Source organism: Antennarius striatus, chromosome 14, assembly GCF_040054535.1.
Source record: "Antennarius striatus isolate MH-2024 chromosome 14, ASM4005453v1, whole genome shotgun sequence".
Taxonomy (NCBI): domain Eukaryota; kingdom Metazoa; phylum Chordata; class Actinopteri; order Lophiiformes; family Antennariidae; genus Antennarius; species Antennarius striatus.
The window spans coordinates 6,607,890-6,620,140 of record NC_090789.1 but is presented as its reverse complement, the minus strand read 5'-3'; the positions used below and the strand labels follow the sequence as shown (position 1 = coordinate 6,620,140).

The 12,251-nt window shown below is 43.9% G+C and overlaps 1 protein-coding gene across 4 annotated transcripts in view; it reads right to left on the bottom strand.

The window, feature by feature from the left end:
• Window positions 1-12,251, bottom strand: part of LOC137607232 (cytoplasmic dynein 1 intermediate chain 1) — a 40,075-nt gene that overhangs the window by 16,129 nt on the left and 11,695 nt on the right. For all 4 annotated transcript variants that reach the window (XM_068332842.1, XM_068332845.1, XM_068332844.1 and 1 more), the window contains exons 8-11: window positions 6,682-6,771; window positions 4,942-5,113; window positions 4,040-4,139; window positions 3,738-3,863 (exon numbers count right to left, since the gene is read on the bottom strand). In XM_068332842.1, the coding sequence (XP_068188943.1) occupies window positions 3,738-3,863; window positions 4,040-4,139; window positions 4,942-5,113; window positions 6,682-6,771 (488 nt within the window). The remainder of the gene's footprint in view (window positions 1-3,737; window positions 3,864-4,039; window positions 4,140-4,941; window positions 5,114-6,681; window positions 6,772-12,251) is intronic.

Genomic DNA, 12,251 nt, shown 5'->3' with positions numbered 1-12,251 from the left:
CATCTCCTGCAGCCCAGATGGAGGGGATGTAAGGAGGGATGCTCAGGAGGGAAAAACCAACGCACAGATTGCCTTTTGGTATAACAGAGCTGAGATATGACTGATGGTTTTACAGGAGGGGGGGGGGGGTGCTCTCTGGAGGACGATGGGCTTCGTTTCTTTCCTCAGGCGATGTCTGTTGCGTGTCTGTGTGTGAGTGTACGAGTGTGTGTATCATCTGACACATTTCACACAAGGTTCTCAAGACTAAGTGCTTCTGGCAGCCCTTATTATATTAATGGGAAGTGTTCTGTAAAGGAAATGCACACATGGTAAGCCGTGATGAAAGATGGCACCCAGCAAGGGATTAGGGAGGGTTCGAAGGACTGACAGAGAATGAAAGAACGCTGGAGAGAGGGGAACACTCCCTCCTTTGTTGCCTCCTCCTCTCCTTCCTCCTTTCCTCGGGCGACGACTGTTGCGGATGCTTGGGAAGGCAGAAATAGAGAAGAAAAGACGAGGTGGTGCGGTACGAAAATCGTTATATCCTCCCAGATAGGCCCACGCTCCATCCCTCCTCTCCTCCCGCCTCTCTTTCACCGCGCTCATCTGTTTTCCACTGTGCCTTATCGGGACCAGATGGATCAGACTGTCTTCCCCTTGCATCCCCACTTTTCAACCCCCTCCTCCTCTCACATCCCAACCACCTTTTCTCCTCCCCTTTTCCCCTCTCCCGGCTTCGCTCGTTTATGACACCCCACGGATTTTGTCACTCTGTGGTTTCTGGCAAGAGGAGAAAAATTCCAAATCAAGTCAGTTTTGCCAGGCAAAAAATAAATAAAAAAGGTTCTGACGAAGTGAAAGCACAAATACGAGATTCTGGGAATATAAACAGAACGTTCTCTCCCTCCTAGAGCTTCTATTCCTTCGTATTTCATTCCTTGTTTTCAGTGCTTGGCACATAATACAATTTTTGCTGGTTTGTGGCTTTAATGTTGGATTTATACTCGTCTGATACTGAAATTTAAGATACAGACGCTAAGAATTCCTCATAAGGTCTGTTTTCCAAATTAAATCCTTTTCTATCGATTTAACAGAAACTTTTTTGCCACATTAGACAAACTCGAAAATATCCAGTGACATATCTACCTACTATGTAGGAAATTTTAAATTCCCGCTAAACAAACTAGATGTGACGTGGTAATTAGCGAGCTGTCAACGGTCATATGCAGAGTTTGCTAAGTTAAGCTAAGCTGTGTGCTCGTCGGTTTTCCCGCCATGAGCCTTGTAATCTTAGTTTTGGCAAGAAAGCAAACGAGTATTAATTCAAGAACTGTTGAAATGAATTTTTTTTTTTTCACCAGTAGACATTTTATGTTGTGCCATAAAAGAAAAAAAAAAAATTATAATTTAGAATCTTAACCCGAAAGAGCTCCATCCACCTGCATAATTTCGCAAGTTCATATTGAAACGATATTTCTTGCTGCTGCACCATTTCCTCAAGCTTTACCTTCGCCCTCCCTTCCACTCACCTCTCCTATTCCGTTTCTCCTTCTCTCCCCAACGTGAGGCGGCGAGATATTAATAAAAACATGACTGAGTTCAATTGGATATGACAGTAGCGGTGGGGGTCGTTACAGGGAGGCATGTGGTTTCGGGGGTTCGGCAGAGGCTTTAAGTCAAACAAGCTCTCTCATGTGGTGTGACTTTGCCCACTTGAGAGGCGGGTGTGAAGTTACAAGATTGGACCCCAGCTGGGACGGGGCAATGATGGTCCAAGTGGCGGGACGGCCGTGATGAGAGGAGGCATGCTCAACTGGTATCAGAATGCAGAGCAGCGGCAGACTCTTTACTGCAGCACAAACCCAAACCACACACTGATGGATCACACACTTCCTCCACTTTATAACAGATCAATGGCTCCCCAAGTGGGGTCATGAATCTGCCATACGCAGTTTGTAAAGGGCCTTGTAGTATTCCCAGATACGGTTTAATATCAGATGTTTAATAAGCTGTGTGGAAGAACAGCTTTAGAGATCGGAGATGGAATTTATTGAAATATAAGAACAGCAACAACGGCATTAAAAAGAAACGTGAACTACCAAATGTTAAAAGTGCAGCATGACTTACTTATTTACTTGGCTAAATCTGCAGATATTTTAATCTGAATTTCAGCTTTCATGTTCTCGCCTTCATTCTGAAACAGGAATGAAACGACTTCCCTGTGAATGCTGATCAAGAAAGACACAGCCAGCAGAACGAACACAGAGAGATTGATTAAATGCTGTCAGATTTGTTTGGTATACAGGAGAACAACATTTGTCAACTCATTTCCTGTCTGTCAAACTAATGCTGGAGAGAATGTAATGTTACGGCGCTGCTGCATTTTTGGCAAAAACGCTGCAAAACCCCACCTAAACTCAAAGTAATACCAGCTGTTGCATTTTTTTCCTTTTTGCGCAGCACCAACGCATCAAATACAGAAACCCATGCAAACTACTGCAGAGTCAATAAAAATCTGTTCCATAAATATCTAAACGTATGAACCCTTGTCGTCATGACAGCAGAAAATACGCATCGGGGCACTGCTCAGAAAACATGTGACGCTATCTTGATTGGGTAAAAAAATGAAGATAAAGCTCACTAAACACAATAACTAATAAAATATAATCGATAGCCGGACTCGTCTGAAACACAAATTTGAAACACAACAAATGAAAGCTAAAAGATAAAAGTTCCACTGCAGCCTTCCAGAAGTATAGCAGTGACTACCAGCCGGTGTGTGCGTGTGTCTGCATACACAGAGGGTGTGTACGATCACAGCTGTGAGGACAGATCACGTGAACAGCCCGACAGAGGGCGGGAGGTGGAAGGTGAAAAGAAAAATCGGAGGCTCTGCGGTCTCAGGGGGGTTAAAAGGCAGAACATGCTCGCACATTAAGAGGCATCTGATCTGCAGCTAACTAGAGAGTCGCAGCTATGTTTACAAAAGGCCCCACGGAATGAAAGGAGGACACGTCTCTCCTCTCCTCTAACCGCTCTGGCGATCCTTTCATCCAGATCCAAAAGTCGAGGCTGATTCCAGACTTTTACTTGAAGCTGTGATTTCATTTTCTACCGGCCTTATTCAGAGGCACCTCTCCACTATCAGCTCACAATCCAAACCTTTTGGTCCACGTGGGTCTTGAACCAGTAACCCTCTGGTCCCCAGTCAGCGATGCGCATGAGGAAGGCTTGTCAGCTATCGGGAGTGTCCGTCCTGCTGACATGAAATGCAGCATCGGTGCGGGTGGGCTAACACATGTAGCAGCTTGGGATTAGGAAGCGGTAGGCCACATTACATTACTGTACTACCAAGACGTCCCAAGATGGCCTTGGTTGTCTCATGGGAGCCGTGAAGCCCTCACACCCAATCCTTCCATCCCTGACTTCCCCCCTCTTTCCGTGCACTGTTTTCTCAGTGTCGTTCGCTATTAGCGTCACGCCCATCAGTGGGTTTCATTACCACAAAAACCTTGTATTAAAATTAGCCTCTGTGGCAAATCTGAGTCAGGATACACTCCTCAAGGTCTTTCTTTTCTTTTTTTGGTTCAGTTGTTATTTTTCCCCAAAAAGTTGCTTCCAATATGGAGCAGAATGATGAAACAAGGTGTAAATTATTCGACAGTGGGGTTAAAATATAATAAAGTTGAATGGAGCAGATTTAAAGTGTTTTGAGTGTGCTTTTATTACCTATCAAGGCAAAGCTTGATGAGTACCTGGCAGTGAAAGATGTATTCCGGTGTGGCCTTCTTGAATTTGATGTTCCACACTAGGGCAACGCCATCGGGTTCATGTGGAGCATCTTCATTATTGTTGTAAGAGGCAACCAGCAACTCAGGATACTGAGAGAGAGACCCAGGTCATGAAAGAGGGATGTCAAATATTAAAATAATTTATACAATGAGAAAAACATAAAGGCTGATTCCAAATTATAGACAAAATTTTTAAAATGATATAAAACAATAAAACTTCAACTTCTTTTCCTAACAAGTGCCACACACAAGGCTACAGGTCGTACCTGAGGGGACCAGTCCAGACAGGTGATGACACGATGTTTGGACCAGTGTTCATCATAGAAGAGTCGGCTGAAGGACAGGCTGGAGCCATTACCCGAGTCTCTGAGAGAGGAAAGTTGAGAATGTCCTTTGAACAAACGGGGTCTGATTCTACAGCTTTCTTTCTGATGTACCTTGCGTGTTGGTGGAGCAACAGCTTAGTCTAGTTATGAGGTTACACCTCTGACTTATATTTCACAAAGACGCTGATTAAAAGAAGAATTGCATGTATCATATCGTATTGTATCTAATTGTATCGTATTGTATCATATCATATCATCTCTTCTATCAGTACAGATTTACCGAAACACGTAACTGGAGGGAGATCGAGTGAAAATGAGTCTTTAAGGATCAAGGATTTTGTTTGTTAAAAAAAAAAAGAAGAAGAAGGAATTATAGGTTATTTTATGTATGTGATGTTTTTATAACTTCACAAATAGTACATCTAAGGAAAAAAAAAGAATGGGACTGATGTTAAGCAGTGGACCTTGGCCTGTTTTAGACATAATCGCTATTTGACCACAGGCTTGACGCTCCTGCGAGGCTGCAGCGGTCAAAGTTGATGTTAGCTGGTTAAAGGAGCATTCTTCCATAATTGCAGAGATGTATACTAAAACAGATTTGCACTTATGAACTTATGAACTTCAGAACTTCGACCAACACTTTGATAACCTCCGTGTGGAGGCAGCCCATCAGATGGAAAGACAAAGCTGCTTAAGAAACGATGGCGTTCAGTTCAAGAGCGGTTTTTAACCCCTGGAGAGCGTGACATCAACAGGAAGATATCGACTTTCAAGAAAAGGCCCCGAGTGATGAGTCAGTTGAAGCACATGCAAACAGACGCTCCCATGTTCTCGCTGCTCACCCTTCTTTGTCCTCCATGTCTCGGCCGCTGTAATCAAAGAAAATGTCGCTGTCTTCGGCCAGAGCTCTCTCCATCACCCTAATGCTGCAGTCAAAGAAGCTCTGAAACTCAGAGGAGTGAAGGATCTGTTGCCTCTCCTCTTCGGTCAGCTCCCGCAGTACCGGAAAAGAGCCTGGTGGAAGAAACACGGATGTAGATGTAACACACAGGAAGAACAGTTCAACAACCGAACATTTTATCAACCATCGTTTGTTCTACACATTGGATTTATTTGAATTACAAAAGCCAAAAGAGAAAAGAAAAGCACAAAATCCTCCTGACAAAGAATGAAACAGAGGTTGCTTGAGTTTGAAAAAGACAAAATGAAAAGAATAATTAAAAACAAAAAATAGTATACAGTATATGTGGGATTTAAATATAATACCCCAATTAAGAGATATAAGTTGTTATTTCTTGGGAGTAAAAACTTCAATCCCTATATTCCATTATCTATGGATCTTTTTCGACTCCATCACCCTAAACTGATCTTTCGTTGATACAAAGTGGGGGTTTTATAATGTTTCCTACATTTAATAAAAACTGTAATTTGCAATTTCTGCCCTTGTCGAATTAAATGTGGTCTTTTGCATGATGACATTAACACGTGCAGCGACTGTTCTTCATAAACCAGATGAAAAAAAAAAATCAATGGCATAACATTAACAAGTGCAGAACTGTAAGTCAGATCTATTTATTTACTGGTCAAATATGTTTGTAACTGACAACGCTAGAGATGGATTCCTGCATCCAGCAGTAAACAGCACAAAGGAAGAACGTCGGATGTCGGCCCGGCATTCGCTTCATCTCTATCAAAACCAGAATCACATCCAGGACATCATAAACTACAAACAGTTCCTAATGCATCTTTTCTAATAAAACCCTACAGTAAGAACATCATAAACAGGAGGAAAACAAAGCTGTCTGAGCGCCCCGTCTGCCTTTGAACGTAATGGTTGCTCAGCACGCCGTCCGGGTTTTGAAGTCACTGTCCCCAAGCACACATGGGAGTTAACACACACAGGCATGCACAGACATACATACAGCGACCTTTACCCTGCCTCTTGACTTTGATCCCCACCCCCCCCCCATCCCTTTGTGTTTCTTATGAGTTGTCAGAACAGAGCCAGTGAATCGAGTGGCACAGATCAAAAGCCAGACCTTCTAATAGGCCGGGATGAAGAGGAGACAGATGACTGTGCGATTATGAGTGCGTGTGCATGCATCTGTGTGTTGGACTCTGTCAGGACCGGGTGTGTGAGTGAATGTGAACTCTGTGTGTCCGTGGTGAGTCGTGTTTTTATCCACTCTATCTCTACTCTGGTGCTCACACACGCACTCATCCTCTCCTCTTCATTTTGAAGTGTAGCTTGGGGGGGGGGAGGTGTCAAGTGACAGGTTTTTAATCAGCGCTGACCCCCACATGCCACGGAGCTGATGTGTTGCCGATACGACCCGCCTTAACCCCCACCCCTCCCATCTGATACCCGCTGGCTGGGGTCCGGCGTAACACACAAGTGACCAGAGTTTTGTGTTTGTGAAGGCTTCACCGAAGAGGGAGGAGAACGGAACATGTCGTGTTTCACACAAGTGGAACGTAAATTAATTTATGCAGGAGGAAACTAAAAACAACCAGGAAAATTTTATGTTTTTTTTTTTTTTTTTTTTTAACTTTTCTCTCATCCATCCCTCCATCCTTCACACCTTCTTTAGCCTCCCTGTTGTCATCGTCATCCTGCGGCTCCAACTCGGCGCCTGGCTTGACCTCCATCATCTCATCTTCTTCTTCCTCCTCTACTGAGAATGAAAGAAAAAAAAAAAAAAGAGAGAGAGAGAGAGAGAGAGAGAGAGAGAGAGAGAGAGAGAGAGAGAGCACACTCATGTTAATCAACAGCTGTTCCAATTTTCCTCGACCTCCCGCTGCGTGCTGCCTTCCCCCGCTTCTTACCAAAATAATCATTCCCAGACATGCGCCGGGACACCTGACTGACGAACATTCAGCCCGAATGGGTTTCATTTACAAACACACGCACTTCTATTTGCATCCGTATTATAAATCAAAAAAGTGAATCATAAATGTCATAAAATCTCTATTACTGATGCACACGTGGATTTAGTGTTCAGCTTCCTGTGGAGGTAGACATAATGTAGCTGCAGCGCCTGGTCACATGGTCTGCATGTGTGGACATCCTGGTCACTAAATATGCAAATAATTCACACACGCACACATACACACACAAACACACACACACACACACACACACACACACACACACACACACACACACACACAAGTACACGAACAGCAGGAAATGTCAGGGTGGTGTGTGTTCGCCTCTTCTTGCTCACATTTGACCTCAACAAAAAAATGCTGCATGTGTGTGTGTGTGTGTGTGTGTGTGTGTGTGTGTGTGTGTGTGTGTGTGTTTGTGTGTGTGTCTAAAAGGGGATTCCCTTTGCATTCCCTCCAATCAGGCTCTGCAATTACACTTGGCTCTCTAGGATTTATTGTGTGTGCATTACGTGTGTGTGCGTGTGTATTTGTGTGTGTGTGTGTGCGTGTGTGTGTGTGTGTGTGTGTATTTGTGTGTGTGGGTGGGTGAAGGTGGGGTACATAGCATGTATGGAAGGTTACCGTCAACATAAGCACCTGCTTGTCATCTACTACCCCCTACAAGTCTCACACACACGCACACATTCACACATACACCTTATCCCCACACACACACAGACACACAGACACACACACACACACACACACGCATACCCTGGGGTTATGTGTTGGTAACCCTCGCCAACCTCTCCTCCTCTTTTCTGCTGCTCCCTCCCTCCAAAAACAGATGCTGAGAGGCGGGGGCCCGTCTCTGAAGACCTCTTAACACTCTGACACCATGACCAGACACCTGTGGTCTGCCAACACACACATGCTGCAGACACACACAATCTGTCTTTTCTCTCTTTCTCAAAAACACACACGCACCCGGGGCCCTCGCCTGCAGTGCCAGGGGTGGCGAGGGGTTAACTGGCGCGGGGTCACACTGACAACAGTCGCTTAGTCCGGTGGGAGGAAGTGACTTCATCACACCCCTCAGACGTGTCATGTCTCTTTCTCTCACACACACACACACGTCAGGGTGTGTTCAGCTCTGCTGCAGCGTGCCCCAGGGCGCCGTTAAAACCACTTGCACCGGATGAACTGTCCATCTATCACCCGGACTCGGCTAAGCTTTTGATGAACTCACCGCCGTTACTTTACAAGGTACAAACGCAATTGTGACTCTAACTGTGTTTTCTTTTCTTGTTCACGTCCAAGTCAAAGTTTGCGTTGCATGGCTTTAATTTCCATGCTGTGCGTGTGTGTGTGTGTGTGTGTGTGTGCATGTGTGTGTATAATAAATGACTAAGCTAAAAAAAACAAGAGGGGGTGAGGTGCGCTCCAACTGCAGCGATCCGAACACCAGTGACCCACCGGCGCTGAAGGCTGCCAGACTAACTTCACGTCTGAGCTGCCAAACAGGAAAACCCTCCTGTGTCTCCCTCCATGCTTGTTGCTCCTCTTCCTCGTTTTATTATTTGGCATCTTTCAACTGCTTCAGAATGTGACACAGCATTCGTTTGTCTTCCTCACCAGCATTTATAAAAATTCATACGACGCACAACGTCTCTTCTATTTAGGTCAGTTTCTTTGACCTTATTTGATTAGAATGTTCGGTTAGAATGTGTGGCGACGTGGATGGGAGGAGCTTTTAGCAGGAGAGGCCACATCGAGGAGCGGTCAAACTTGTCAACCCACAAGACTCCGGAGCAAAGCGACGTGATTCATGGCCTATGGGTTACCTCACCGTAGAGGAGACGGTCCAATTCCCGCATGAAGATATTGCTGATCTCGTTGCCAGCGGTGATGAATCAAGTTGTTCTGTCAAAATCCGGCACCAAAAATATCCCAGATATTCCCTTAGAATGGAAACTTTCAGAGACACATTTGTGTGTGTGTGTTAAAAGTAAAATTGTATCGTTGTAGAAACAAATATGAAATGTAAGATTCATTGGTTAGACATGATAATATAAGGCTTATGGAAAATGTACATGCAAACACACACTTACACAAACACACACAAATGCACCACAGGGTCTCCTGTTGAGTGGCAAAAGTAGCAGGGAAGGGAAACCAAACGAGGCAATCTTCCACAGTTTGACTGCTTCTGCCTGTTTCCCCGGTGAGTGTCCTCAACTCATTCTAGTCACAGGATTCTTCCTCTTTTTCCACCTGCCGCTTAATACCGCTTCTTGCCGCGGGATGACAGGTTAACCGGTATCTTCCTCCTCCCTCGCTGGAGATGAAGATTCACCTTGATGAAACTCTGCTTGGGGTTTCCCGTTTCGGTCTGGCTACACACCTACAGTAATGATATCCTCGGTGGCTCGCGGCCGCCGCCGGCCTCAATCTTCCCCCGGCTGCTTGCTCACGCTGACAGAGCCCAGTCCAGTCAACACAGCCCAGCAGGTATGCACACAAACACACACACACACACAACACAGATTGGAAGTGCTGGGCTACAAGCACAAGTACACACAATCATGTAAGTGTTCTGTAAATGTCCACACACTAACATATTGGTATAGCTGTATGAACTCCAATCACCAAAGAAAAATAATCTATAAGGATCTTTAATGCGAATCATGTCTGGATCGTTCTGAAGCTTCTCACTAAAAACAATAATGAGGCTAAAAAAAGCAGAATTGTGACATTTTCTGTGGTAGCCACCAATATTAAACAATATTACATTCAAGCACAACAGAGAAATAGTTCCATTGAGAGTCGATTGAAACTGTAATCTTAATGAATGTTGATGCACCGCTGAGAGTGTCATTATCGGAGATATCTTGTATTAATTCACAGTGGAAAGCTACTATCACGCAGGTCTGAGGGAAGGGTTTGTCGAAAAAAAAAAGTTCCTCATTGAAGTTTCCGACTGCAAAATATGGTTTAACCATTGATTTCCTGAATAGGAACCAATGAAAATATTAGTAAGAGCAGTAAGAGAGTGCAATGTAACCATTTCATAAACAACTTTTGTAAGATGCAAAACTCGTCAACGAAAACTTTTCTGAATCAATACTACAACTGAATTTATCATAGAGAGAGATGCTGATTTCACAGAGAAGAGGAGGTTGAACACACACACACACACACACACACACACACACACACACACACACACACACACACACACAGTTCACAGAGGTTCTGGGAGGTTGGCTGCTGCGCAGACCACAACACAAGTACTATGCAGAGGAGTGGGAGGAGGATGCCATGACTTGAAAGACCCCTCTAATGTGGCACTGGCACGACACACACACACACACACACACACACACACACACACACACACACACACACACACACACACACACACACACACACACACAGTTCAATACTACCACAGTTATCCAAAGTATCAAAGAAAGATAAAAAAATAAATTTTACAACTGAAATAACGTGAAATAAAATGAGACAGTTTCTATAATGATTAAAATTCTGAGCAGGAAGAGCAACAGTCTGAACAGGAGACGTGCTTTGCCTCATTATTAGTTTGCGAAAATGATGAACATTTTAAAAACGTATGTATTTTTTTTGAATGGTTCTTCATAAATCTGAGAAGATGTTTCATATATATTCATATATAAACTAGTAATAATGCCAGGAAGTTAGTTCTCTTGTCAACTGGCGACACAAGAATCCCACCTTCTGGAAGGAAACATTTAACACCTCAGCTGTCGACAGGTAGACCGGCCGCTTTGATGAGAGAACGTTGTTAAGTGGACTCCTCTGAAACATTCTGAACACAAAGAAGCTCAACTAAAATTTTGAGCTCCTCTGTTAGCGAGCCTGGACGGCAAATTGATGGTTAAGAGCCAGTAAAGTCAAACAGATCTTTTGCAGAGACGTGAGAGGGCGGTCCGACCCCGTTGAAGAATCCCATTGATCTGTAGATGGTCAAGACAGACAGGATAGACCGTAGAGAAAAAACAAGAAAAAGAAAAACAAAGTGCAAAGTGTAAGATGAATTCCTAAGAAAGAAAAGCATGAAATATAACCAATGCATCATTATATAAACTCATTTATTTCAGTTTATTTTTTTATTTCTCTGACGTCTCTGCTTGTTTTAATGGAAAACTGTTGAAAAAATCAGCACGCTTTCTGAATACCAGCGCAAGGGTAAAAGTAGCCACCATACATTCACACACATTACCAGCAGGACCTGCAGGATGATCTCAGTGAATCCATTTCTTCACCACATTTCACCGCACTGACCAAACATTGTGCAAAGTGATTCATCCTATGCTGCACACACACACACACACACACACGTGCACGCCGCACATATAATCAGCTCTCACTAATGCAGCTCATGTAGGCCTTTGGGGGTCTGCGGCCTCCGCAAAGGCCTGCGTGGGCCTCTCTCTTTCGAGTAGTGCCACCCAGGCTTGGCCTTGACCCAGACCCACATCTTTAAACTGAGCCATCACGCCGCGCCATGCCATGCTCCCGACGCAGCCACAAGGCCCTGATTAAAACCCATGACTTCAAACTTTCCAAACTGTCAAAAACCCAGTCAGAGAGAGAGAGAGAGAGAGAGAGACCTACAGAAAAAAAAAAAAGCCTGACATAAAATCACCACTGTGGCAACGACTCGCTTTTCAAGGCATCATCTGAGGGACGGTGTCAGTCAGAAACCGTGTGCATCTGTGCGTGTGGTCTGGTTTTGCCACTTGACGATGGTGTTTCATTTTGATTTAATGAGGGAAGGACGGAAAGGACAAACAATTTTTATAGGTCTGCTAAAGGTTGATGCTTGAGGTTGAATGCTTCTGGATTGCACTGAAATAGACAAAATTACTCACAGCACCTCAGCAATGCTGGCAAAAAAAAAAAAAAAAAAAAGTACACACCATATCCTGTTAAACACCTTTATGAGTCAAAGAAACCCTTCAATGTCAAGAAAATTAAGACTTTAAAATCCAACATATGCTTTGGATTAATTGTACAACTGTTATTTGCAATTTACAATAAAAAATATTTTACTCTTTAGGTGAAAGAGTCTTACAGGGAGCTCACAAGTATATGTGCCAAGAGTGCTCCCTGCTGGAGAGTTACGGAACAGCAGCCAACAACAGCCAAACAGTGAACCAGTTTGAATATCAAATTTCACTTCAATCAACTGTCAAGTCATAAATTGTGATAATGATCTAGAAATTTAAGGTTTGAATTG